Source organism: Schistocerca nitens, chromosome 2, assembly GCF_023898315.1.
Source record: "Schistocerca nitens isolate TAMUIC-IGC-003100 chromosome 2, iqSchNite1.1, whole genome shotgun sequence".
Lineage (NCBI taxonomy): Eukaryota > Metazoa > Arthropoda > Insecta > Orthoptera > Acrididae > Schistocerca > Schistocerca nitens.
Genome location: NC_064615.1, coordinates 594,931,445 through 594,957,055, shown reverse-complemented (window position 1 = coordinate 594,957,055; position 25,611 = coordinate 594,931,445). Strand labels below are relative to the sequence as shown.

Sequence of the window (25,611 nt, the reverse complement as noted above, 5' to 3'; positions counted from 1 at the left end):
TTGTCGATAACACTGTAATTCTGTCAAAGACAGTAAAGGAGTTGGATGAGCAAATGAACAGAAAGGACAGTGTCTGTAAAGGAGCATCTAAGATGAACATCAACAAAAGCTAAACAAGGATAATGGAACGTAGTCAAATTAAATCAGATGGTGCTGAGGGAATTAGATTAGAAACAAGACACTTAAAGTAGTAGATGCGTTTTGCTATTTGGGCAGCAAAATAAATTATAATAGCTGAAGTAGAGAGGATATAAAATGTACGCTGGCAATTTGTTAACATCGAACCTGATTACAGGAAGCAATAAGTCAAATAGGAGACATTCTGAGACACCAACAGTTCACCAATTTAGCATTGGAGGGCAGCTTGGAGGGTAAAAATCGTAGAGGGAGACCAAGAGATGAATACAGTAAGCAGATTCAGAAGGATGTAGGGTGCAGTAGTTATTCCAAGACAAAGATGATTGCACAGGATAGATTAGCATCGAAAGCTACATCAAACCAGTCTTTGGACTGAAGACCACAACAACAACAACAACAACAACAACAATTAATTTGTTTATAGAATGGGTATTCGGGGCTCACGTGATCCGTTTCAGTGGCTTCCAGGTGTCAGGGAGGTGACAGTGTATAACCTGTGTTTGCCATTAATCAAGTGCCACGCTCTGCTTTCAGGGCACTGAAGCTCTGGATTCAACAGATGTTAAGAATTATAAATGAGAAGACGAAGACGATATATTACTGATGATTCTTGTAATAACATGTCACCAGTGGTATGTTATTAATGAGGATGTCAGCCCTCAAGTTTAAAATTACTGGTTCATAACATATCTTCTCACAAATAAATTGAAAGCTGTTGTCCAGATTGAAGTGGACATTATGTAAAGAATAATAATGTTATCAAACATAGGAAAAACTAAGTGTATGGAAGGGAACATACACTGGAAAAACTGCAGTTTACGACTCTGGACAGAATCTGATGGCCTGAACTTATTATGGAAACTAAACTGTTTCACATAAAAGTGTAGTGAAACATTAAAGTCAATACAAAGGAAGGCGAGTTCTCATAAGCAAATCCTAGGAGCAATTCCAATCACCTCCAAATAAAGGAGAGAGATACTGGTGGAAGTAAAGGCGTGAGAACGGGCTGTGAGTTTTGCCAGGACAGCTCAGTCATTATTAACATTCAATTTTGCAATGTGTGTATTTTTACAGTGTCTGTATAATACTATACAATGTGCTTCAGAGGCACACATGTATGTTTGAAGGAGCAGTTAAGGCTGATGATCTACAGACATATGAAACAGAAGAGATATATCCACAAATTGCGAATATGGTTAGGCATCAGCTGCAAAAATTTTCATGTGTCACTAATAAATTGTACTGCTGATCCTATTAGCTTTCACAATATGCAAATACATCTCTTCTATTAAGAACATAGCCCATGATGGTCTTGGTTCTAGGTTCAAGTCCAAATCTGAAACACAGTTTTAATTTGCCATGAAGTTTTTATCAAGAATGAAATTCTGTATACTGATTGTCTGGTTAAACTTTTTGACAAAATCGCAAGTAAATACACAAAGTGAAATATTCTGCTAATAAGTGACAAGGAATAGGAGAAGAAGGATCAGACTAATATAAAAAATAATTGCTACTGATAAACCTATCAGGGTAGAAGGTCGTGGTCTACGAAACTCTTTTGTTCCTAATGTTTCATCCAGAACTGTGCTGGACATCTTCAAACCCAAGACGTAATGGAGGAGCAAAGCCTCTGAAGATACCCAGTGCAGTTCTGCACAAAAAGTTATGATAAGAAGACTTTCATGGATCATGACCTCATACCCAAAAGGCTTATCAACAGCAGTGTCATCTGGTCATGAAAGCCTTGATTTGATCATAACAAAATAATGTTGGAGAGAAGGAAGTGCAGCAGAATGAAATGCATCAGGGCATTTTTACACTGTATGCTACATATTAAAGTTTATAAAGTGTTGCCTGCAAATAACATTAAAAGTGTCAGTACATTATTAATGAAAAGGCTATGCCAGAATAAAAGCAAAGATTGTAGTTATTGGTTTCAAATGTTTGGGATCCTTTTGAGAATTGAGTATAGCAGCAACATGCAGTTCATTGACTGCAGTGTACCAGAAGCAGATACAATGGCCTGGAGGGTCACGTAAATCAACTACAAGGAAATCTGCAAGGAAACAAAATCTGCATATGACTTAACAGTTCTGGCTGGCCATAGTTGGATTTTATAAGAAATTTAGGCAGTCACAAGGGGGTGATTCCATAAGTATGCAAAAAGTTAAGCATAAAAGAGTAAGAAGTTCAGATACTAATGCTATGATGAACAAACGGACATTTCTCTTTCAACTAAATGTACAGAAATCTTAATAATGATAATATATGTTCGACACATTACAATCAGCTGATTTATTTTTACTTTTATCGATCAACTAAGAGATACACTGAGCAAATTAAATAGTGTATGTATAGAAGATATGTTGAGCAGCTCACTTTACAAGCAAGAACATAAAGAGGACACTCCCAACAGATACATCGATGTTGAGGTACAGGATTATGAAGCATGAAAGTCAAGAAGTCCCTGTGAGAAGCTATACTGATGATGTGATATCTGTGCCTGTGTTATATAAATCAGCCAACATGCTCATATAAGCAATAAGTCAGCCGACTGGACTATGTCAAAAATACGAGGGCGGTTCAGAAAGTAACCTCCGATTGGTCACAGTGCGGGTTGTGGGGGGCGTAGCGACGCCATCTGTGCGTTCACGCACTCAACAGGTCAGTCGGCATCAAGCCGTGGTCGAGTGAACGTCGTACCTGCGCTAGTTTAGTTTTTGTGGCAGTTTGAAATGTGTGCTGCAATAGAAAACCCCGCCAAATGTGAAGTGCGTGCTGTCATAAGGTTTTTTACAGCCAAAGGATATTCTGCAGCAGCTATTCATTGTGAGCTTTGTGCCGTGTACGGACCAAGAGTTATGAGTGAAGGAGTTGTCCGTGAATGGGTACGTTTATTTAAAAGTGGACGAGAAAACGTTCATGATGAAGAGAGGAGTGGTAGACCATCATTGGTGACTGACGAACTCGTTCAGACAGTTGATGCAAAATTTCGTGAAAATCGAAGTTTCTCAATGTCGGAGTTGTCTACTGGTTTTCCACAGATTTCTAAGACTCTCTTGTACGATATAGTGACAGCAAGATTGGGTTACCGTAAGTTCTGTGCACGATGGGTGCCCAAAATTCTTACCGACCACCACAAAACTCAAAGAATGGCCTCTGCATTAGACTTTCTGTCACGTTATGTTAAACAGAATCGTGACCGGTGACGAAACCTGGATTAAGTACGTGAACCCTGAGACAAAAGAACAATCAAAGATGTGGGCACATTCAAATTCGCCTACCAAACCAAGAAAAGCCTCGCAAGATTTTTCTGCCAGAAAACTGATGGCAACGGTGTTTTGGGATGCCAAAGGGGTGTTGTTGGTTGAATTCATGGAACGTGGTACGACCATTAATCAAGACATGTACTGTGAAACAATAAAAAACTTACGTCGGGCTATACAGAACAAACGCCGTGGTATGCTGACTTCCGGTATCGTTTTTTTGCACGATAACGCCCGTCCTCACTCTGCTCGCAGAACAACGGCCCTTCTTGAGTCCTTCAAGTGGGACGTTATCAACCATCCACCTTACAGCCCAGACCTGGCGCCAAGTGATTATCACCTCTTCATGCATTTGAAGAAATGGCACGGGTCACAGCGGTTTGATGACGACGAAGAGCTCAAAGATGCGGTCACAGGCTGGCTCCAGGCACAAGCGGGTGATTTTTATGCAGAAGGAATTTCAAAGCTTGTGAAGAGATACGATAAGTGCCTCAATCGCTATGGAGACTATGTAGAAAAATAGTGCAAAGATGTAGTTGTAAGATGTATATATTAAAATATTTTTATTTAACTTGGTGTATTTTTTTAAATCAACCGGAGGTTACTTTCTGAACGGCCCTCGTATGTTTTAATAAATACAGTTGAAAACTCAAGATTCCATGGGGGTAAAATGGCTAAAAAAAGAAACAGGAAGCACACAGTAGAAGGAACAACGATCACAACCAGTTAAATACTAAAATAGATGCAAAAGAGTTCCTTTAGCTAGGCAGTAATGCTGTACACAGGGTACATATGTTACAGGTTAAAACAGATGAAGTTTTTTCCCTTTAACAAGAGAAAACTGAGTGTGAAAAAAATTTGCCTCAAACATAGCTATAGTTCTTTTAAGTTCATGAAGACACACACCAAGCATGTCTATGAGAATTGACATTGAAAGCAGGATAATGTGTTACTGATCAGACTTCGTATGCATTTCACATTAACAGGATCCGCAAAAATAGAAAAAGGAGGAGTAGGTCACCAGCTTTTGCACAGAAGCTAGAAATGGCAACCATCTACATCTGTACATTATCTGATCAAAGTATCTGGACAACCCTAAGTAATGAAGAATTGAACCAAGACCAGGTAGACCTCAAGCACTGATGGACATGGATCACTGAGCACTGCGAATAGTGGCTGTAAAATTGTGTGTGAAATCAGTGGCAGGAACCACTTGTGAGGTCCAAATTGTTACAATTAGTCCAATTAGCACAATGACTGTGTGTAGAGCATCAAAAATAAGGGGTACAACAGTTTAAGAGCTCCAATACTAAGTAATGCTGGAAGTGGTGGTAAAAGTGACACAACTGGGCAGTGGATACCTGGAAACAAGTGATTTGATGTCATGAATCGCACTACACCTAGTGCAATCCATTGCAATTGTTTGGGTTTGATGAAGCGGTGAATGTTACCTGCCATCACGAGTAGTTACAAAGTGAAGTATGGAGGAAATGGTGTTATGGTATGGTGGCGTTTTTTGTGGTTAAGATGTGGTCTCCTTACTGTGCTTAAGAAAAGGTTAAATGCTGGCTCTTGAGGAAGAATGGACTACCATTCATCCACAGACATTCAGACACCCCACTGAAAGTGTCTCCAGAAGAGTTCAAACTGTTGAAGAAGAAGATGGACACACACTATATTAATGTCCTCTAATAGGTGTCCGCACACATTTGATCAGATAATGTAGTTTGTGAATCATTAGGAAGTGTGTGGCAAGGGCATTTCTTATTGTACTAGATATTAACGTTTCTTCTTTCTCATTCATGGATGCCATGTTAGAAGAATGACTGCTTTTACCTATTTTGCAAGCCATTATTAGCCCAATTTTACCTTCAAAACCTCTACATGATCAATCTGTACTGAGCTGACAAATATATGTAATTTCTGACCTAGAAGATGGTTATGGATTATCTAAGCAGGTTCTTGTGATCTATATGCCATATTTCCTCTATCGCAGAATTTCAATGTTTCTCTTGCACTGCCTCAACATTCAAAGAAGACTGTAGTCATTCACATTATCTTCTTTGTATGTATTCAATGTCCTCTTAGTTCAAACTGTCATACATTTATGTAATTTTCAAGTGTGGGCTACACTAGTATTTCACAGACGATCCACCTTCTATACAAACTGCAGTAATCTACAATGAACTGGAACCTGATTTACTTTACCTACAATTTGGATACATCATCATTCTTTTGTATCTCTAGATGCTGTTGCTTTGTTACTGTACAACATGACTGACTATTCGTAACTCATTAAATCTAGTGTCATATGATACCAAGCTTTTATGTTTCTTGAAATGTACAATCTTGTGCAGAGTTAATTGCCAATCTTTGCACCTGCCTGAATTTAGTCAAGATTTAGTTGGATATTGCTAAAATTTTTACCTGTCATTTGAACTGTTCAACAGCTTGGTGTATATGTGGCTAAGAGAATTTAGTGCCTGCAGAAACTCCACAGTACTACACCAATACTTAAACAGTACGTTTATAATCTTCCTGGGTTTGAGAAAAACCACATACGAGGCCAAAATAATGTAATTTGGTATTTTATAAAAAAAGTGCGACAAAGCATGTCTGGCAAAGAAAATGATTGGCACCATGTACATGTATGCTGGTGAAAAACAGGAGTTAAGAGAAATACAATCTTTTTTATGTGACCTTTTTTGTCAATCGGTGGTTTCCCTGCATAGTGAGTGGCTGTCAGAAATAATATCATAATAGATATTGCTTCCAGAATTTTAATTATTAAATAGCACAGTATTTCTTTCAATTATTATGGCTAGAGAGGGGAAAACTGCTTACTAAAGGTGAAAACCATAGTGGTGAGATATGAAATGGATTAAATAAATCGAGACTACGTAATAGACTATGAGTAGCTCAACATCAAAAGGTTAAGAAATGTGGCATTAACTTAGGTTTTATTGTCTATTGGGACACAATAAGCTCAAGAAATGAGTTTTTTAATCATTGAATTTTTTAATAAACACATATTTATGGAAGTTTATTATTTATTATTCAGCAAGCATGGTGAAGATTGTGGTGTGACCGACATCACCTATTAGCAGCTGTTATCTAATGAAGGGCAAGTAATATTTAAGTAAATAAATCCAACCAATTCCTGCCAATATCAAAATGCACCATCATGGATTTATTATTGCTACCTGACAGATGAAAATGAACAGACATTGCATAGTCTCTGGCATCAGAAAAAAAAGCAGACTCCATCACCTAACTACAGCAGTGATAGTAAATTCACCTTTCTTAGCTGATGACCCTCTCGAGTTAGTCCTAACAATGTAGTTATTTCCGTGAAACATTTAAATGAGTTCAGGAACTATTGAAATGAAACCCTCCATAGCATCTTTAAGGACTGCAGCATTCTCTCTACACGGGTGATGCTTGCTGCTAACAATTCTGCTTACCCATTACTGTGTATCCACCCAGTCACACTACAAGCAGACATCCAGATAAGCTACAGACTTTTGAATTGGTATTTCCAGCAAATATCAGAGATGACATTCATTATGCTCTCCACCATACACTGTGCAGTGTAACTAGCTAAATGTACAACAGTACAGCAACCACTTTACTCTGGCATGTATTCATTTATCCAGTTTTTTTTCTTTTTTGCATACTCCTTGACACCGGTTTCAAGGGGAGAAAGGGATCAATGGAATATGGATCTTTATGGAATTCCACAGTCAACACTACCCGTAAAGGTAGGAGAGCAAATGGAAAATTACTGATTCAACTGTTGGAATAAGTCAGCTTGTCTTTGAATACTTGATTGGTGTTTGCAAAACATAATAATAAGTGCAAAATGGAAACATTTTATTGGAATTCTACAAAATTTTCATTTTCTTAACTGTTTTCAGCTTTTTAGGCCTACATCAGACGACAGCTGATGATGGACTATGACAATCAGCTAGTGGATGAATAAAAATTGTTGCAAAACATAAAGGAAAAACATCTTTATTGAGGAGGTAAGGAGCAAAATCTCCTGCAGTTGTCATCAATTGATATTTGTTGGCAGCTAGGGGCTAAAAAAATGTTATTTTGAGAATTATGGTAGCATGGAGGTTGTTTTGACAACCATAATGCTTTAGTAGGCATGCTCATACTGAAGATATTACACCCTTGCCTTCCTCCAATCTTTGAACTGACTAATCCACGCAGTTATGCAGGGACCTACAGTGTAATGTAGAATATGAATCATAATGCAGCTTGGCATTTTTTATGCATACCAATAGTTATGACAAGTAAAAGAAGCATTAAGCAACATGAACATTCCAATGACAGATTTAGGATTGGAAATTGGTCCTTTGGATTTGTAATCTGACACTTACCCACTATGAAACCACATCTCGTTCAAGTCAGACACATGTTTGCCTACTCCTTATTTAATTCTGTCTTCCTGAAAAAGCAGGAACATTGTTTACAATAGAATTTGTTAATATTCCCCCAAGAGCCTCTAGGCAGAATGTGTACTGGCTACATTTGTTCAAAAACTAATAACCAGTAGCTAAAACTACACAATACATAATGAATGTGAAACAATATTATGGTTCTATTGCTAGATGGTGTCATTTGTCTTTGGCTATTCTCTTCACTATTCTTTTGTATGTCCAAATATAAACTCTTTTAATGCGCAATGACAATACACGGGTCTCTGTATTACAAGGACGAGGAAATTATGACATAGTGTGCAGATGCAGTCACTAGTAAGACATAGTGGAATAATGCAAAACAAGCTGCTCTTCTTTGAACTTTTTCAATATCCTCTCTGTCAGTAGCATCTGGTAAGGATCACATACTGTACAGCAATACTCCAGAAGAGAGCAAACAAATAATTTAAATATTTTTAAATACTATTGAAGTGTGAATAACTATATGTACATAGTTAATTTGCAATTCATGCTTACGTGCTTGGCAGAGGGTTCATGAAATCACCTCAGACTCTTTCTCATTGTTCCACTCTCAAATGGCATGAGACAAAAATAAATGCTTAAATCTTCCAGTGCAAGCTCTGATTTATTTTATTAAGGTAGATAGGAGTCAACAACATATTTTGGAAATTGGAGGGGAGAGTTTGTGATTTAAATTTCTGTAAAAAGATTTCACTGCAACAAAAAGTGCATGTTTTAATGGTTGTCATTCCAATTCATGTATCGTATCTGTGCAACACTCATTCCTATTCCACAATAATGAAAACCTAGCTGCCTTTCTTTGTACTTTTCCAATGTCCGCCATCAATACCATATGATATGGATCACACATTGTGAAGCAATACTACAGAAGAAGGTGAACAAATATAGCATAGGCAGTCTCTTTAGTAGACTTGTTGCATCTTGTGTGCATTCTGCCCATAAAATGTAGTCTTTGGCTTGATTACATTGGCTGCAAAATAAACTACTTCAGTTCCATAAAAATAACTTGTCTCTAGTTGCCCCTGTCCTGTCACAGTTTCACCAACTGTCGTTTTTTCCTTCTTTTACAGTCACTTCCGAAAGTAAATTACAAGTGTCATCTCTCATTAAGACCATTATGCAAAAACAGTGGCTCATTGTCAGAAGATAATGTGTGTTCCACCTTTTATACAGACACAATTCTACTGCAGTGTGGATAACAGATGCATCAAAGTGTGCAATGAAAATTGCGTGGCAATTGTAAATGTACTCCAAACTTGAAGTACATGGGACAGTATGATTCTTGTTGGCAAAAGTCTAAATTTCACCATGAAATTCTTGCAGTATATGGGCAATGTCACATCCAGCCATGTCAAAAATGGTGCTACAATTTGACCAAAGCCACACACATGGTAAGTCCAGTTCTTCCAAAATGCAATTTCCAACTGAAAGAACATCTGGGGTAAAGAGATTTTCTAATGATGAGCATATTTATACAGTGGTTCATAATTGGCTGCATGACTAAAGAGCGAGTTTCTGTTGTTGAGGAACTAGTAGAACATTCTGAATGTTTCTTTCAAACATCGGAAAATCTAGGATGAAATAATCACATATTATGAAAAGGATAGATTACTCGACATATAGTGGAGATGCTGAGTTGCAGATAGGCACAATGAAGAGGCTGTCAAGCAAGTAAGTTTTCAGCCGCAGAGGCCTTCATCAGAATTAGACTACACAAAACACAAACACAACACAAATACACACACACACACACACACACACACACACACACGATCACAGTATCTGGCTGCTGAGGCTCCTTGTATCTGTATCATATTGACGTGTAGTGCAGCATTCAATAAATATTGCTTGGGCAGCCATAACAATACATAACCTACTTTTTGAAATTCCCTTGTAACTTCAAAGCTACAGTTTTAATTCTTGTGTTTAGATTTTGTCAATACTTGCACCAAACCTAGACTTAGGGATCAAAGTAAAACTGATCAATATACAAAGTCAAGATCACTACTATTAACTGGACAAAAAGGTATGTTAAATGTTGTAAGAGTAAATACTGTGAAGATAATTTTGGGGGAAATCAGTTTTAATTTAAAGATAATGTTTGATGCTATCATTTCGAAAACCAATACATGGGTGATGTTTTCACAATATTATAGATGAAAGTAAAAAATTCTAAAAATAAATTACTGGTTTATGTTCACATCATGAATTAAAATTTACACACAATAGTTTCCTGATACATAATCAGCTAGCAGTGACAAGATAACTGTGGTAAGTGAAGTACTTCAGACTGGGTCAATTAAGTAGTATTTAAATTATCATCTTTCAGTAATTGAAAATACCAATCAGCATTAACATAGAAATAACTGATTAATTACTGAACAGCAACTGTCCATAAAATTGTTTTTCCTTTTATTCTCCTACATAACTGCTCACCATGGCCAGCATTCTTTTGGAGTATTCATTTTTGATATGTTGTTTACTATATCTCTTAACTCTCCTGCAATGCGCCGTTTCTTCAGAACTGGACTACAAGTAGGTTCATGTACATTTATACTTTGGTTTGAATTGGCCCTGGAATGTTCATGAAATACCTGAAACAGACATCAAAAATTACTTACTAACAAAGAAACTGTGTTTGGGAGAACACGTTAATAATTACCTGTTTCCTAAATATTCATAATCTTCCTGAATCACAAGTAGAGATTTTATTATGGTTACTGGATTTGGCACATTTAACAGATCATTTCAGATGTCCACAACAACAGCTCTAACAAAAAAGCATATTGTATAGAGTCCTGTGCTATGTCAAATTGTTGAAGACCTAAGGAAGATTTCTTTAAATGAATAGTAAAAATCAACATCACAGAGCTCTATACTTCTGATGGTCGGGGGTAACAAATATGTTATTAGAAGAATACAGATATATAGTATAATCTGAGAATTTAAACTTGTTTTACTCTCATGTAATATCACATTATTTAGATGAATGAAACATGATGCTACCTACCACCAAGTTAATATGAAATTTAAGTGATACACATATTTCAGCCCACTGTCCTGCACATCTATCGTCACACTATGCTAATATAGAACCCCCCCCCCCTTCCTGCCCCTCCCTACATGGGGGAGGGAAGGAGGAAGGCAGGCAGGGGGGATGTCTTCATCGTACAAATTTTATTTCATAATTCACCAAACTGTGCAGTACTAACACTTTGTAGACCAGCCACTTAGAAGAATATCAGACCTACAGTCTGTCCAAAATTACTTTAGGATTGACAGGGCAGAAGCAGCACACGGGAAACCCATGGTGTAGGCCCAGGCCACTTTCCGCCAATACCATAGCACCTACAGCTGCAGCAAATCCCCAAACTTGCCAAACCTTTACCCCAAACAACAATTCCTGCTTGCGGCGGGCTTCAGTTGCACCCAGCTTGCTGTCCCGTGTGATCATTGCACCCTGTGACTTTCTGTGTGTTCAGTATTACAGCTGTACAAGTTGTTACCATTATTGTCACCACTATTCTTTGTTACCGATACTTGTTGTTATCATTATTTGTTGTTTCCATTATTCATTGTACGGTACTCAACGATGCCAGCGGGAAGTTCATTGAAAGTATTAAGTGGAAAAATTCATTGCTGTTCTCTTGAGCAGAGAACTGCCATATGAGGACAGTCAAGAGAAATGGTTTGCGCATTACGTGCCTACTTTGAAAACAAAAAACTTAATGAAGGCCTGGTGCTCTCTGCTAATGAAGTGATTGACAGAACTGCTGCGCCTTTGAATACAAACAAAAATACTGTTGTAAAGATTGGGAAGGAAATGTTTGACAAAGGAAAGGAAGCTGAAGAATCATCGAAACTTAATGCCCTTGGAGAAAAACATTGTATGGATAAGCAGAATACCAATATCAATTTGTTTGCACAGGATGCAATTTGTCTTCATGTTTATGATTATCACAGGAAGGAACATATGACGATCAGGGCATTGCTGGTCACACTTAAAGAATCAGGACTTTCTCAAGGCAGTCTCACATCCTTGTCCACAGTTTTACACATGCTAGGCTTTCACTGTAAACATTTCTGTGGGCGTAAGCTGATGATGGAGAGGGAGGATATAGGTGCATGGTGAAACTGCTTTTCAAGGGTCACCCATAGTACAAATATCGACGAAGTGGTGTAGCTTGACGAAACGTGGGTCAGTTTTGGTCACGTCAAGCAGGGCTGGGTGGATGACACAGCTAATGAAACAATGGCAATGCCCAATGCCTTCTGGCAAGGGTGGCAGACTTATTTTCCTTCATGCAGACATCTCGCAAGGTTTTCTCCCAACCTGTCTCCTGCTTTTAAATCAAAGAAAACAGGAGATTATCACAAAGAAATGAAGCATCTTACATTTACAAAGTGGTTAGAATATTCACTAATATCAAATCTTCGAAAATAATAATGCTCCTTACCATTCAGATGTTGTTGGCAAGGTACCTACCATGACAAACTGAAAGGAGGAAATGATTGACTGGCTTCAGTATCATAATGTCGATGTAAGTGATGACCTGAAAAAGGTGGAGCTTATGGAAAAAAATCTCTCTCCATAGACCACAGTTCTCCCAATAACAAATTGAAGAACTGGCAAGAAACATGAGCACACAGTCGTTACGCTACCACCTTACCACTGCCATTTCAACCCAGTAGAAATAATATTGACCCAAATTAAAGGTTACACTGCCAGGAATAATTTTTAATTTAGTCTCTCTACAGTTAACACAATCACAAGAGAAGCTGTCAGGAAAGTCACCACTGAAGATTGGAAGAAAGCCATCAAACACACGCAGAGCACTGTGGAAATGGCATGGCAGAATGAAGCTCTGGAAAATTCAGTAGAGGAGATAATTTCAATAAAAGATAAGTGGCAGTGACACTGACACTTCAAGAATCCGTCATAGCAACATCAACGCACTTTTTCCATTATCGTTATAGAAATGGATCACAGGTGGATCCAGCTACATGCTGAGCATGCGCAATTCACATCTTTAAGTGCCTACATAACATAATTACATTGTCATAAGTTCTGAAATTTCAATAAGGTCTTAATAGCAACTAATTTCAAAGAAAGTTTTTCTCAGAAATTCAGTATGCATCACACAAAATAAATATTACTGATAACAACATAACTGCTGTAATACAGAGGTCCTCTAATTTGTATTACTTTTATTCTTTCCAAACGATAGAGGTTGGCATATTTAAGATACATTTTCCGATCTGTCTCTCGTTCTGAAACTGTATGGGCGCCCAATTAGTAGTTGCTGCACGATCAGACCACTATGCTTCATGATTAACTCAAATTATCTTGCATTAGAGATCTCCGACAGAGTTCTGGTTTCGAAAATAATATGCATTCTTCAGATTTCATTCCCATAAGGTATTCACTTAACTTCAATAACAAAAACGTTTCCCATATGTCGAAAATTTGGTTACGTCATGTGAAAATGCACTTTCGTAAACTGCCCTAATATCGTCTTAATAATTTGTTGCCGCAGATAAAACTAAAATGATAAAGGAATGTAGCTCTTTGAGAACAATGCAATTTCCATATTTATTAAGTGAATAGTTTGCCTGTTTGAGCGAGCTGAATGAAATGTACGAATACGCCTGTGTTCTGTGCGGACATGGCAACTCTGTTCTGAGATTTGCTGTGCTCCTGTCGAAGTGTCAATCCTTAAGTAATTTTGGATAGACTATAGGAAACTGACCATTTATGCCATTATTTAAAGCAGTATTGGAACATACGTAATTGACGTATTTTCTAGAGTAATACATATGAAAAAAAAGGACCAAGCTCCAAGATTTATTTTTGTTCTTTAACAGATCACAAATTTTAGAATGATGATGACAGAATGTACAACTAATGTCCAAAAAATGTGCAAGATGAGTAACTGAGCAGTCTGTTCCTCTTGAGCTTCCAAAATTTCTTGCTCACTCAACAAATATGACTTATTTATAACAGAATTACAGCACACTGTGAAACCTTATGCGTATACACCCAAAATTACATCAATATGATCATATTGGTTCAGCCATTCTTGACAGCACAGCAGCTAATGTTTCTTTTGAAATAAACCTAGAAATTGATAACAGAAGGCAGCACCAGTCAAGTGCTGCCTCACAAGACATTCGTACATTATTCGCATATGTAATGAGTCCAGTTTTCAAGCAATAGGTGGCTTGGGCATTGAGAAAATCACAGCCGAGCCTATACTATAGCTTTGTCTTTTAAACTCAAAGTCTTGGCCTAAGCTATGTGTGGACTTGGTCTCTAACTGTTAAATGATGACGCCCAAAGTGATTACATTATTTCATAAAAGAATTTGAATTACATGTCTTCATCAATGAAATTTTTTAATGTATTTTACCCACAATAATACACACATATTAAAATATTTTATAACAACAATAATGGAACTTTCTGGTTGGAACAGCACAAAAAATAAGGGAAAGGCAACAACTCAAATATAGGGGCCTAATATGGGGATAGAACAGAAACATCTAACAGGCAACAGTACTCTCACTAGCTTTCAACCTCTTGTTCCTTTTCTAGTAAAAGCTACACACCCAAGTTCACATACACACAACACAGACATTATTGAGCATCAATTATTGAAAGCAGTTGCCTGGACTGATGTAGGAAAGGAGTGATATGGATGGAAGAGAGATGGGAAATGGTAAGGTGAGTCAGTGGGAAACCGGTTAGCAGAGGTTTAAGCTGGAGGATTGCCAGAGTGCAAGATATGTTGGAGAGATAATTCCGACCCATGAAGTTCAGAGAAAGTAGTGCTGGAAGGAAGTATCCAAATGGCCTACAAAGTGAAGCAACTGTTGAAGTTTTTCCCATTGTGGTGTGCAGCATTTTCGGCAACTGGATGGTCATGTTTGCAGTTTGCCACAGTTTCGCAGAGGCCATTCTTGCGATTAGACATTTGGTTGCTTGTCAAGCCCACAAAGAATTTTGTAAAGTAATTACAGCTTAGCTGATATATAAGATGTCTGCTTTCACATGTGGCCCAAGCTTTTACTGGGTAGGAAATGCCTATGACTGGACTGTGGTAGAAGGTGGTGGGTGAATGTATGGGACAGGTCTTGCACCTGGGCTGCCCACGTGGCACAGTTGCAGGATTAGAATAGAGATGATCAAGGATATATATTTTTGCTCTATCCTTTGTACTCCAGTCAAGTCATTGTGCAGCCACTGAGTCATCTGTCAAAAGACTTATCTCTTTATCATTACCCCCTCTTGCCCCCTACCCCAGGCTGTGCATGTGAAGGTATGTACTTTTACTCGAAAACTAGAGTGAATACTGTTTCCTGTTACATGTTTCTATGCTCCACAGATCAGTCCGCTACAGGTGAGTCATTGCCTTTTCCTTATTTTCATATTGTTCCATCCATAAATTTCCATTATTGTTGTACACTGCTGATTCAGCTCTCCTCCTTCCCATATGTCTTTATCTCCATTACTATCTGGCTTTATTTATACACAACTCATTGCCCACTCCTTACTCCTTAATACGTCTATACTTTCCTCTCCTCTGCAGTACCTGCCTTCAAAATACACACCAACCTGCCCCTGTTGCGCTATTCACAGGCCTGCTTTTGTAATAGCCCACCAGTAGAACAATACTATATCTGCCTGCTCTTGAACTTTTAATTTCAGTGCTGTTTCTAACATATTCTCCACTATCGTCCCGTGCCACCCAAGTTGATTGTTAGCCGATAATGCATGTTTATTTACATCCTCAAGATATGATTGCATGTGTGTTCCTTCCTGTCACTGCAATGTAACACATCTATTTACAAGTGCACCTGCTGCTTCTTGCTTGTTTCAAACATTTTCTGTCCTTCCTTCTAACTTCCAACATAGCTCTTTCTCTAGTACCTACCATTTATTTTCATTATAACAGTCTAATCATACGTTTTCACCCTCCTATTTTCAACCTTTTTTAACTATTTTTTCAATCACTCATTTTGTCTCCCAAGCATCACAAATCCTTGCTCAATCTATCTTTGACAGTTTCAGAAACTCTCCTTTACCCTTGCAAAACTCCAACCACACATCCTTTTTCTGAAATCTTGTCTGAGCCATAGTATCCCAACTATCGGGCTTACTATTAAAATTAGCATCTCAGGCAGTCACCCAAGCTACTGCAAAACACTCATCTTTTCCAATTCCATCAGTCCTTCACCCTCACCAAACTGGTCTTTATAATCATACAATCCAAGCTCAGACCATACTTGACTGCCTCTACTCCTTTCATAAAAACCTTTTATTCTGTAGCTGCAACCTCCTGAATACCATCATTGCAATAGAAACTTTTGCCCATCAACAGTTGGAACAGCACTCCCAGAGCCATCTGGGGAAGCTGTCCCAGCTATTATTGTCTTACAGGATAACTTACAGCCAACAAAGAGCCTACTTCTCTGGCCTTGCTGACTTACTCTGACTTCCACATCCCCAAAGACTTCCTCCACCCTCCATGAAACATCCATCCCAAAACACTGTTGCCAACCTTTCTGCCCAACATTCTGACCCCTGCAGAAGTCTCATTACTTTCTAAATGCATCATCTTTACCCTAAAACCTAAGTTCAACCATGATGGACTTATAAAGGACCTTGTTTCCTTTACTTATTCTCTGCAGTGGAAACGTTTCATGACCACTTCCCCTACTGTTTACAGCCAACCAAAACCCCACACAGAACATTCTTTGAAACAGTTCTAACCTCCATCCAACTGTGAATCTCCTTCCCTTACACCCACTCATCACCTGTTAATATTTCAAGTATTCCTCATTTCTATCCTGGCCTAACTTCCTTTCCTAAATCCCTCCCGAGTGAGTTCAGCATCACTCCTAAAAAACACACAATTGTCCCTAATCTGAAAACCAATCCAGCCATTATCATACTTTCCACAGGCAAAGGTTTCACCAAAGCAGTTATGAATCATAGTGACCGTTTGGCTGAGGGTCTCCATCTACATTTGCATACCACCTTACAACCATGATCCCATCCCAGAAGTCCAACATGACCTCTGGCAGCTCCTCAAGGCCTTAGGTCAATCCTAAAACCTGACACCTGAATCCATCTCCCCCCTCACACCTGTAATCCCACACACTCCTACTCTTTACCAATGTCCCAAACTCCACAAATACTACCCCACAGGCCTCCATACAGGTCGCCCCATTGTGGCTGGGTACAACACTCTCACAGAACAAACCTCTACCTTTGTTGACTAACACCTCCAAACTATGGTCCGTAACTTCCCATACTACATTCAAGACATTACTCACTTCCTCCACTGTCTTTCCACAGTTCCTGTCCTATTACCACCACACTGCTTGGTGGTCACTGTAGATGCATAGAGCACTTGTACACCAGCACCCCCATGCCCATGGTGTTATTACTATAGAATATTACCTTTCCCAAAGTCATCCTAACACAAAACCTACCACCTCATTTCTAACCCTCCTAGCTATCCATATCCTGACCCACAATTATTTCACTTTAAAAGGCAAAATCTACAAACAAATCTGTGGTACTGCTATGGGTACATGCAAGGCACCATCCTACACCAGCTTCTTTATGGGCCATTTGGAGGAATCCTTCCTATCCAATCAACATTTTAAACCCCTTGTCTGGTTCAGATTCATTAATGACATTTTCAGGATCTGGAGTCACAGCAGTGACAATCTTTGCCTTTTCCTCCATAACCTCAGAATCTAATCCCAAATCCACTTCACCCGGTCCTTCTCAAATCAATGAGTGACCTTCCTAGATGATGATCTCTGCCTCTCAGATGGCACTCATTCCACGTTAAAAGACCTCTTCCTTACAGCCTCACCACCCATGGGTATAAAATCTGCAGTGGATAGGCATTGTCGAAATACACAGATAACCTTTCCAGAGCCTTTACAGACAGACAATATCCAATCAAGTTCATCCATATCAGATCTGCCATGCTATCTTCTCCTCTACATCTACATCCATACTCCACCTGACGGTGTGTGGCGGACGGTACCTTGAGTACCTCTATCGGTTCTCTCTTCTATTCCAGTCTCGTATTGTCTGTGGAAAGAAGGATTGTCGGTATGCCTCTGTGTGGGCTCTAATCTCTCCGATTTTATCCTCATGATCTCTTCGCGAGATATACGTAGGAGGGAGCAATATATCTTCGGTGAAGGTATGTTCTCGAAACTTTAACAAAAGCCCGTACCGAGCTACTGAGCGTCTCTCCTGCAGAGTCTTCCACTGGAGTTTATCTATCATCTCCATAACGCTTTCGCGATTACTAAATGATCCTGTAACGAAGTGCACTGCTTTTCGTTGGATCTTCTCTATCTCTTCTATCAACCCTATCTGGTACGGATCCCACACTGCTGAGCAGTATTCAAGCAGTGGGCGAACAAGCGTACTGTAACCTACTTCCTTTGTTTTCGGATTGCATTTCCTTAGGATTCTTCCAATGAATCTCAGTCTGGCATCTGCTTTACCGACGATCAACTTTATATGATCATTCCATTTTAAATCACTCCTAATGTGTACCGCCAGATAATTTATGGAATTAACTGCTTCCAGCTGCTGACCTGCTATATTGTAGCTAAATGATAAGGGATCTTTCTTTCTATGTATTCGTAGCACATTACACTTGTCTACATTGAGATTCAATTGCCATTTCCTGCACCATGCGTCAATTCGCTGCAGATCCTCCTGCATTTCAGTACAATTTTCCATTGTTACAACCTCTCGATATACTACAGCATCATCCGCAAAAAGCTTCAGTGAACTTCCGATGTCATCCACAAGGTCATTTATGTATAGTGTGAATAGCAACGGTCCTATGACACTCCCCTGCGGCGCACCTGAAATCACTCTTACTTCGGAAGATTTCTCTCCATTGAGAATGACATGCTGCATTCTTTCATCTAGGAACTCTTCAATCCAATCACACAATTGGTCTGATAGTCCATATGCTCTTACTTTGTTCATTAAACGACTGTGGGGAACTGTATCGAACGCCTTGCAGAAGTCAAGAAGCACGGCATCTACCTGGGAACCAGTGTCTATGGCCCTGAGTCTTGTGGACGAATAGTGCGAGCTGGGTTTCACACGATCGTATTTTTCGAAACCCATGCTGATTCCTACAGAGTAGATTTCTGACACCAATAAATCTGTTAACCAACCCTCTTCTGATGCCCGAGTATTACCCTGGCCTCGAAAAGCTAAACCATATTGTAACATATCATGGTGGAGTCTTGCTATCCATTACATTTTTTCTATTCCCAAAGATAAGCAAAGTGCTTTTGCTAATTTTTATCTTGTTTTCAACACATGTATCATTTGGCATGTGACACATGCCCATATTATGAAAAGGAAGGATTGCTACTCATCATATAGCGTAGATGTTTAGCTGCAGATAGGCACAACAAAAAGACAGTCAAACAAGTGTGCTTTCAGTCAAAAAGACCTTCATCGGAATTAGACAAAAAACACACACACATATACACACACAACCACAGTCTCTGTGGTTTGTGTGTGTGAGTTGTGTTTGTGGTCTAATTCTGGTGAAGGCATTTCTGGCCAAAAGCCCTCTTCTTTGACAGTCTTTTTGTTGTGCCTATCTGCAAATCAACACCTCTGCTATACAGTGAGTTGCAATCTATCATTTTCATAATATTACCACTATTCTATCCCAGATTTTTCACTGTTTGATTTTACACCTACATGACAGATTCAGATTGACTCATAAGCACAGAATTGATTGATGTATGCTGTTGAAGATTCTGAAAGATACTGGTATAGATTGGAGGGACAGGAGGTCTATAAAGCAACTCTATATGAAACAGAAAGTGGTAGTTTGAATAGAGAAATATGAAACTGAAGTGGTGTCTGACTATGTTGCTGTACGTCACCAACACTTTCCAATAAATATACTGTAATGATGACCAATAAGACACAGGAAACATGAAAAGGACTTGTAGCGGGAGGAGAAAGAAATAAAAACCATCAAAGTACACTGATGATATGACTGTGCTAGCAGAAATGACAGAAGAGCTTCAGGTAATCATGAAAAATATTCTAAATATGTGTAATGTGCTTCAAATGAAAGTGAACATTTGCAAGACACAGTTATGAGAATCAGAAAAGAAGATGAATGATTAATAGATCACTAGATGGAATGGTATTAGAACAAGTTCAGTCATTCCAGTATTTGACAAGCGTGATAATGCCCACTGGGAGTTGTACAGAGGAAATGAGAAACACAACCTCCATAGGGAAGAGAACTTTCGGAAGACTGAAAGGTTTGCCGACAGCTAGAAGCATCCCCATCACACTTAGAAAGACATTCGTCAAATTCTTTGAGTGGAGTGTGATGTCTTATGGTTATCAAATTGTGAACAGACAGACACAAAGAATAAAGTTTTGAGTTATGGTCATGGAGAAGAATGGAGAAAGTGAATGAATCAACAGAATGAGAAATAAGGAGCTGCTGAGCAGGGTCTACTATCATAGAATCATGGAGAGAAATGTACGAGGAAAAAAGGAGAGAGGAAGAAGGAAGTTTGGAATGCTAGTTGACGTGAAGAGAGGAAGAAGTTACAAATAAATGAAGGAGAATGCTTATGACAGAGAGATATGGAGGACATCCAGTTGATACCCATCCGAGGACTGATTTACTGAATGAAGAAGCCTTAAACGAAAATCTCAAGATCTTATTTAGACTTATCACTCAAGTTTTTATTTTGGTTGTTCTGTTTACACTGATGTAATTAGTTTTCATTAGGGCATTAATAATTAGTAATTACAATTAATGTGTTGGTAATACAGTTCAGAAAATGCAAAACCCTATGAGTTCATCAATATATTTGGGAAAGCTGGCCTACAGATTCGAAGCTTAACATTCAGACTTTCCAGTACCACATTTTAAATTACCTAAAACTAATTATGTTCCAAAAGAATGAAACTTAAAAGTTCCAAGTCACTACCAAATTGCAGATTTTGCCATAGCTACTGTTAGATTCTGACTTTCTACTATCATCTTTTGGTAACTTAATTTTTCTGTACAATATGATGTACAGTACTAATTAATAACCTCAGGAATTAATAATTTCACATAATTTACTCCGGTATGTAATATGATGCTCAAACAGGTAAACAAGCGGATCCACATTGTGTAACAATAACCCCGTCTATGTATATTTTCTGAATTTCTTACAAGCAACATAATCTATAATCCAAAATTCTACTGGTTCTTGTAGTACATTAGTACATCAAAAACAGTACATTCCAGCCTAGGCCATCTGTAAAGCATTATTTAGTATTCAATTTATTCTTACAGCTGACTAGAAGTAGTCAGACATCACCCAAACTGGGCATTTCAGTTAGACAGCCCATGAAAAAAATCTTCAACAGGTGCAATCTTGGTGTTGGTTCAGGCCACTATCACTTGGTTTAATATGCAAAAATACACGTACTGACAACAGTGAGACTCACTAATATTAATGTTTAAAGATTTAGAGTACCTCAAATTAAGAGACTTATTAACTAAACTGTATTGTGATTAGTAACCATGTGGAATGTTATTGTCATTGGAACAAGTGATTGTTGGGTCATGATGATTCTCATTATGGGCTGATGTAATTGACCTATCGTAGTGTAGTCTTATCAAGTAAATTATTACAGGATAGTGTCAATTGCAAAACAAGACTTTTTATGTAAGTGTGAACTGTGTTTTGTGTCACAATAAAATAATTAACTACAACTTTAACTGCTGATCTCGTTCTGAGCACTAACAAGTTTTTATAATTAATAAACTGATCATCGTTCTGAAAAGCTAATATGTGTGTGTGTGTGTGTGTGTGTGTGTGTGTGTGTGTGTGTGAGACCGCAGTGTAAATGGTACTATTGTGTACATTTTTAAGCAAACACCATAACGCACTCATCTAGACCTTCAGCTTAATGGTTAATGGTAATCAAGAGTGATGCTACAGAGGAAGAGACTATGAAAACCCAATCAGAATCACTATAACATCCTTCACCAAGGCTTCAACTACCTCTTTTTATGTCCTGAAACTGCCCTGAAACGAGGGCTATCTTAACCACAACCCCATCCACATCACCCAAAATATTGTTCCGCCACCCACCCAACCTTCAAAATATACTTGTCCATCCATATTTAAATCCTCGTCCCAATCTTGCAGCTCATGGGTTGTTTCCTTGTGTCAACCCGGTGCAAGATGTGCTGCCGCTGCCCCCCTCCCCCCCCCCCCCCCCCCGCATTCAAATGACAGGCATTACCTACCTAATAAATGGTAGGAGCTCTTGTGAAAGCAGCACTGTTGTATATCAGATAAACAGCAATTACCGTACAGCAGTCTATATGGGCATGACTAGTAACCAGCTGTCTACTGACATGAATGGCCATCACCCAACTGTGGCAAACTGCAAACTTGATCATCTGGTTGCTGAACATGCTGCACACCACAACACAAATGACTTCCAACAGCAGCTTCATTATGTAGGCCATTTGAAAACTACCTTACAGCACAAGTTTCTCTGAAATATCCAGATAGGAACTGTGCTTCCAGCATGACATGCACTCTCGCAATTCCCTGGCCTAAACCTCCATTAAACAGTTCTTCACTGCCTCATCTTACCTTTTCCCTTCTCTATCCTGTCCACACCTCTCCTTTCCCATCCATATTATGTACTGCCTTCTCCCATCACCCTTCTTCCCACCCATGCACATATTCTCTCTCTCTCACCCCCCCCCCCCCACCGTAACATCCCCCTTCTCTCTCCCTCTTTGTCTTCACTATACTCTCCTCGTCCCTGTCTCCCCCTCTACCTCTTTATATCTCTTTTTTTATATCCTACCCCCTCTGTACTGCTTTCATATTGTTGTGCAGCCATTGAGTCATCTTTCTGAAGACCTGCCTCTTTCTTGCTATCCGCCTGTCCCCCTTACGCCCTTCTCTAACCCCTCCCCTTTTCCAGCAGCTCAGGCAATTGCTTTCAGTAATCGACAATCAGTCTCACTGTGGCCATGGGAGTGCGCATTTGGATATGAATGCGCACTTTTACTAGACAAAGAGTAGGCACTTGAAAGCTAGTGTGAATATCATTTCCTGTTATGCATTTCAATACTCCGCACATCAGTCTGCTATAGATGAATGGTTGCCATTCCCTTATTTTATGTAAGCTTTATGAAAATTTACCTGCAGCTGCTAATAATGAGTTAGTCCACAGGTGGTGTTCTTGCAAATGTGAATGTCGTGACTGAAGTAATGTTGAGTACAACTGACTCCATTAGTTTTTCTTTTTTTTTATTTAAAAAACCACGGTTAGAGCAAAAGTTTCATCACGAAGTTCAGAAGTTTGCTAAGTAAACAACTGCTTGGTAGTTAAGCTCACACAAAATTCTGTCCAGCAAATACAACAGAGCTGAAAGTGGTCATTTCATATACTATCTCTGCTGTAATTTCTGGACAACATTTTGTGTGCGCATAATCACCAACCTGCTGGCCACTCAAAAGAATGACTACCACCATACTGTGGCCCCATAACCAGAGTTGGTCATCTACAGGCTGAACACACTGCTGAGCACATGTTCAATTTCAATGGCTGCTCCCCAACTCATGTCATCTGGATCCTTCTCTCCAACAACAGCTTGTCTGAATTACACATATGGTAATTTTATTCCAACACTTCCTTCAGTACCAGAATCTTCTTGGCATCAATCTCCAGTAGCCCCTGTTCCACACCTACCTCCACAACTGCCCAATGATCCTAATTTCATTCATTCCACTCTCACTGCCTGGTCTCCACATTCCCCCTCTTTCTCTATTCTATCTCCCCCTCCTAATCCATTTATCATCATCATCATCATCATCATCATCATCATCATCGCCGCTTCCTTTCACCCCTTGTCCACTCAACCCAACACAACTCCTCATCTCAGTTGAGCTGCAGTGCTTGCACAATATGGTGAACATTTGGTCAGTTTTCACCTTTCTCCCTACGTTATTATGGTTGCAAAAATATGGAAACACCAAAAACACAACACATTACCATATCTAACATAGTGTAGGAAAACCATTGGTATACACAACAGCTTCCAGTCATATCAGAATGGATAAGTACAGGTCATGCATAGCTTCCAAGGGAGTCTTATACCATTCTGCCTGCAAAATAGTGGCAAGTTCAGTAACAATTACAGAGGTGAATAGTAATCACTCACTCTTCTCTCCAAAGTAGACCACAAAGATTCAATACTATTGAGATCTGGTGACTGTAGTAGCCAAGAAAGATGTGAAAATTCATCCTCACAAAATCTGTCCTGGACGAAGCGAACTGTGGGAACAGGAGGTCCTGTCATCTTGGAACACTATCACTACTGAGGAATAAATAATGTACAATGGGATGGACCTGATCAGCCAACATGGTCACATAATCTTTGGCAATAATGCGACTCAAGAACTCGTGAACATGTAGCAAGTGTGCCTTTCCCTCTCTCCACCAACCCCATCTCCCACCTCTGCCTCCAAAATTGCCATCTGTAAATTACTAAGTTAGTTTAATATGATATAAAACTATTTGTCTCTTTGTAAGAAAACAATGTTTTTCTTGTAGAAGTGCAACAACCATGGATACTCTTTGCCTCTAGATTTTCTGAAAATGTAGGTCAGAATTGCTGGTATTAATATATGTATACCTGTAAGCATATATTAATTAAACAAACCTGTTTGCAAACTTCAACTGCAAGTTGTAAAAATGTATTGCTAATCACCGTCGCTTTCTGTTTTTTAGTGTGTGTGTATGATAACTCCGAATCAACAAGAGCAAACATAGATCTCAAATGTGAGTGCCACAGGTCCCAGTTCGCGGCATAGGCAGCACCCAAAACATCACTTCTTGAGGCTCCAGCTGGGTGATGGAGACGAACTTGCAGCAAAAGAAATTCCACAACCAAATTCTGAAAATCAAACACATTAACGGACATATACATAAAAATATATGAACTGATAACATGAAGGCTAGAGAAAGACATCCCATGGTCAAAACATACTACCTATATTTCCTTTCTTACTCCATAAATCAAGAAATGGGTACAAAATAAAATACACTAAGAGAAAAAAAATCACAACACATAAAATTAATTAATGTAGAGTAATAAAATTTCATGAATAAACTTTTCTAGGCAACATACTTAAGTCTACATCTACATCTACATCTACATTCATACTCCGCAAGCCACCCAACGGTGTGTGGCGGAGGGCACTTTACGTGCCACTGTCATTACCTCCCTTTTCTGTTCCAGTCGCGTATGGTTCGCGGGAAGAACGACTGTCTGAAAGCCTCCGTGCACGCTCTAATCTCTCTAATTTTACATTCGTGATCTCCTCGGGAGGTATAAGTAGGGGGAAGCCATATACTCGATACCTCATCCAGAAACGCACCCTCTCGAAACCTGGCGAGCAAGCTACACCGCGATGCAGAGCGCCTCTCTTCCAGAGTCTGCCACTTGAGTTTGCTAAACATCTCCGTAACGCTATCACGGTTACCAAATAACCCTGTGACGAAACGCGCCGCTCTTCTTTGGATCTTCTCTATCTCCTCCGTCAACCCGATCTGGTACAGAACCCACACTGATGAGCAATACTCAAGTATAGGTCGAACGAGTGTTTTGTAA

At 39.0% G+C, this 25,611-nt stretch overlaps 1 protein-coding gene across 1 annotated transcript in view; it reads right to left on the bottom strand.

Moving 5' to 3' along the window:
• The window catches only part of LOC126236666 (serine-protein kinase ATM), a 500,205-nt gene that overhangs the window by 370,236 nt on the left and 104,358 nt on the right, over positions 1 to 25,611 (bottom strand). Inside the window, exons 9-10 of the mRNA XM_049946145.1 lie at positions 24,661 to 24,894; positions 10,310 to 10,467 (exon numbers count right to left, since the gene is read on the bottom strand). Of these exons, the coding sequence (XP_049802102.1) occupies positions 10,310 to 10,467; positions 24,661 to 24,894 (392 nt within the window). The remainder of the gene's footprint in view (positions 1 to 10,309; positions 10,468 to 24,660; positions 24,895 to 25,611) is intronic.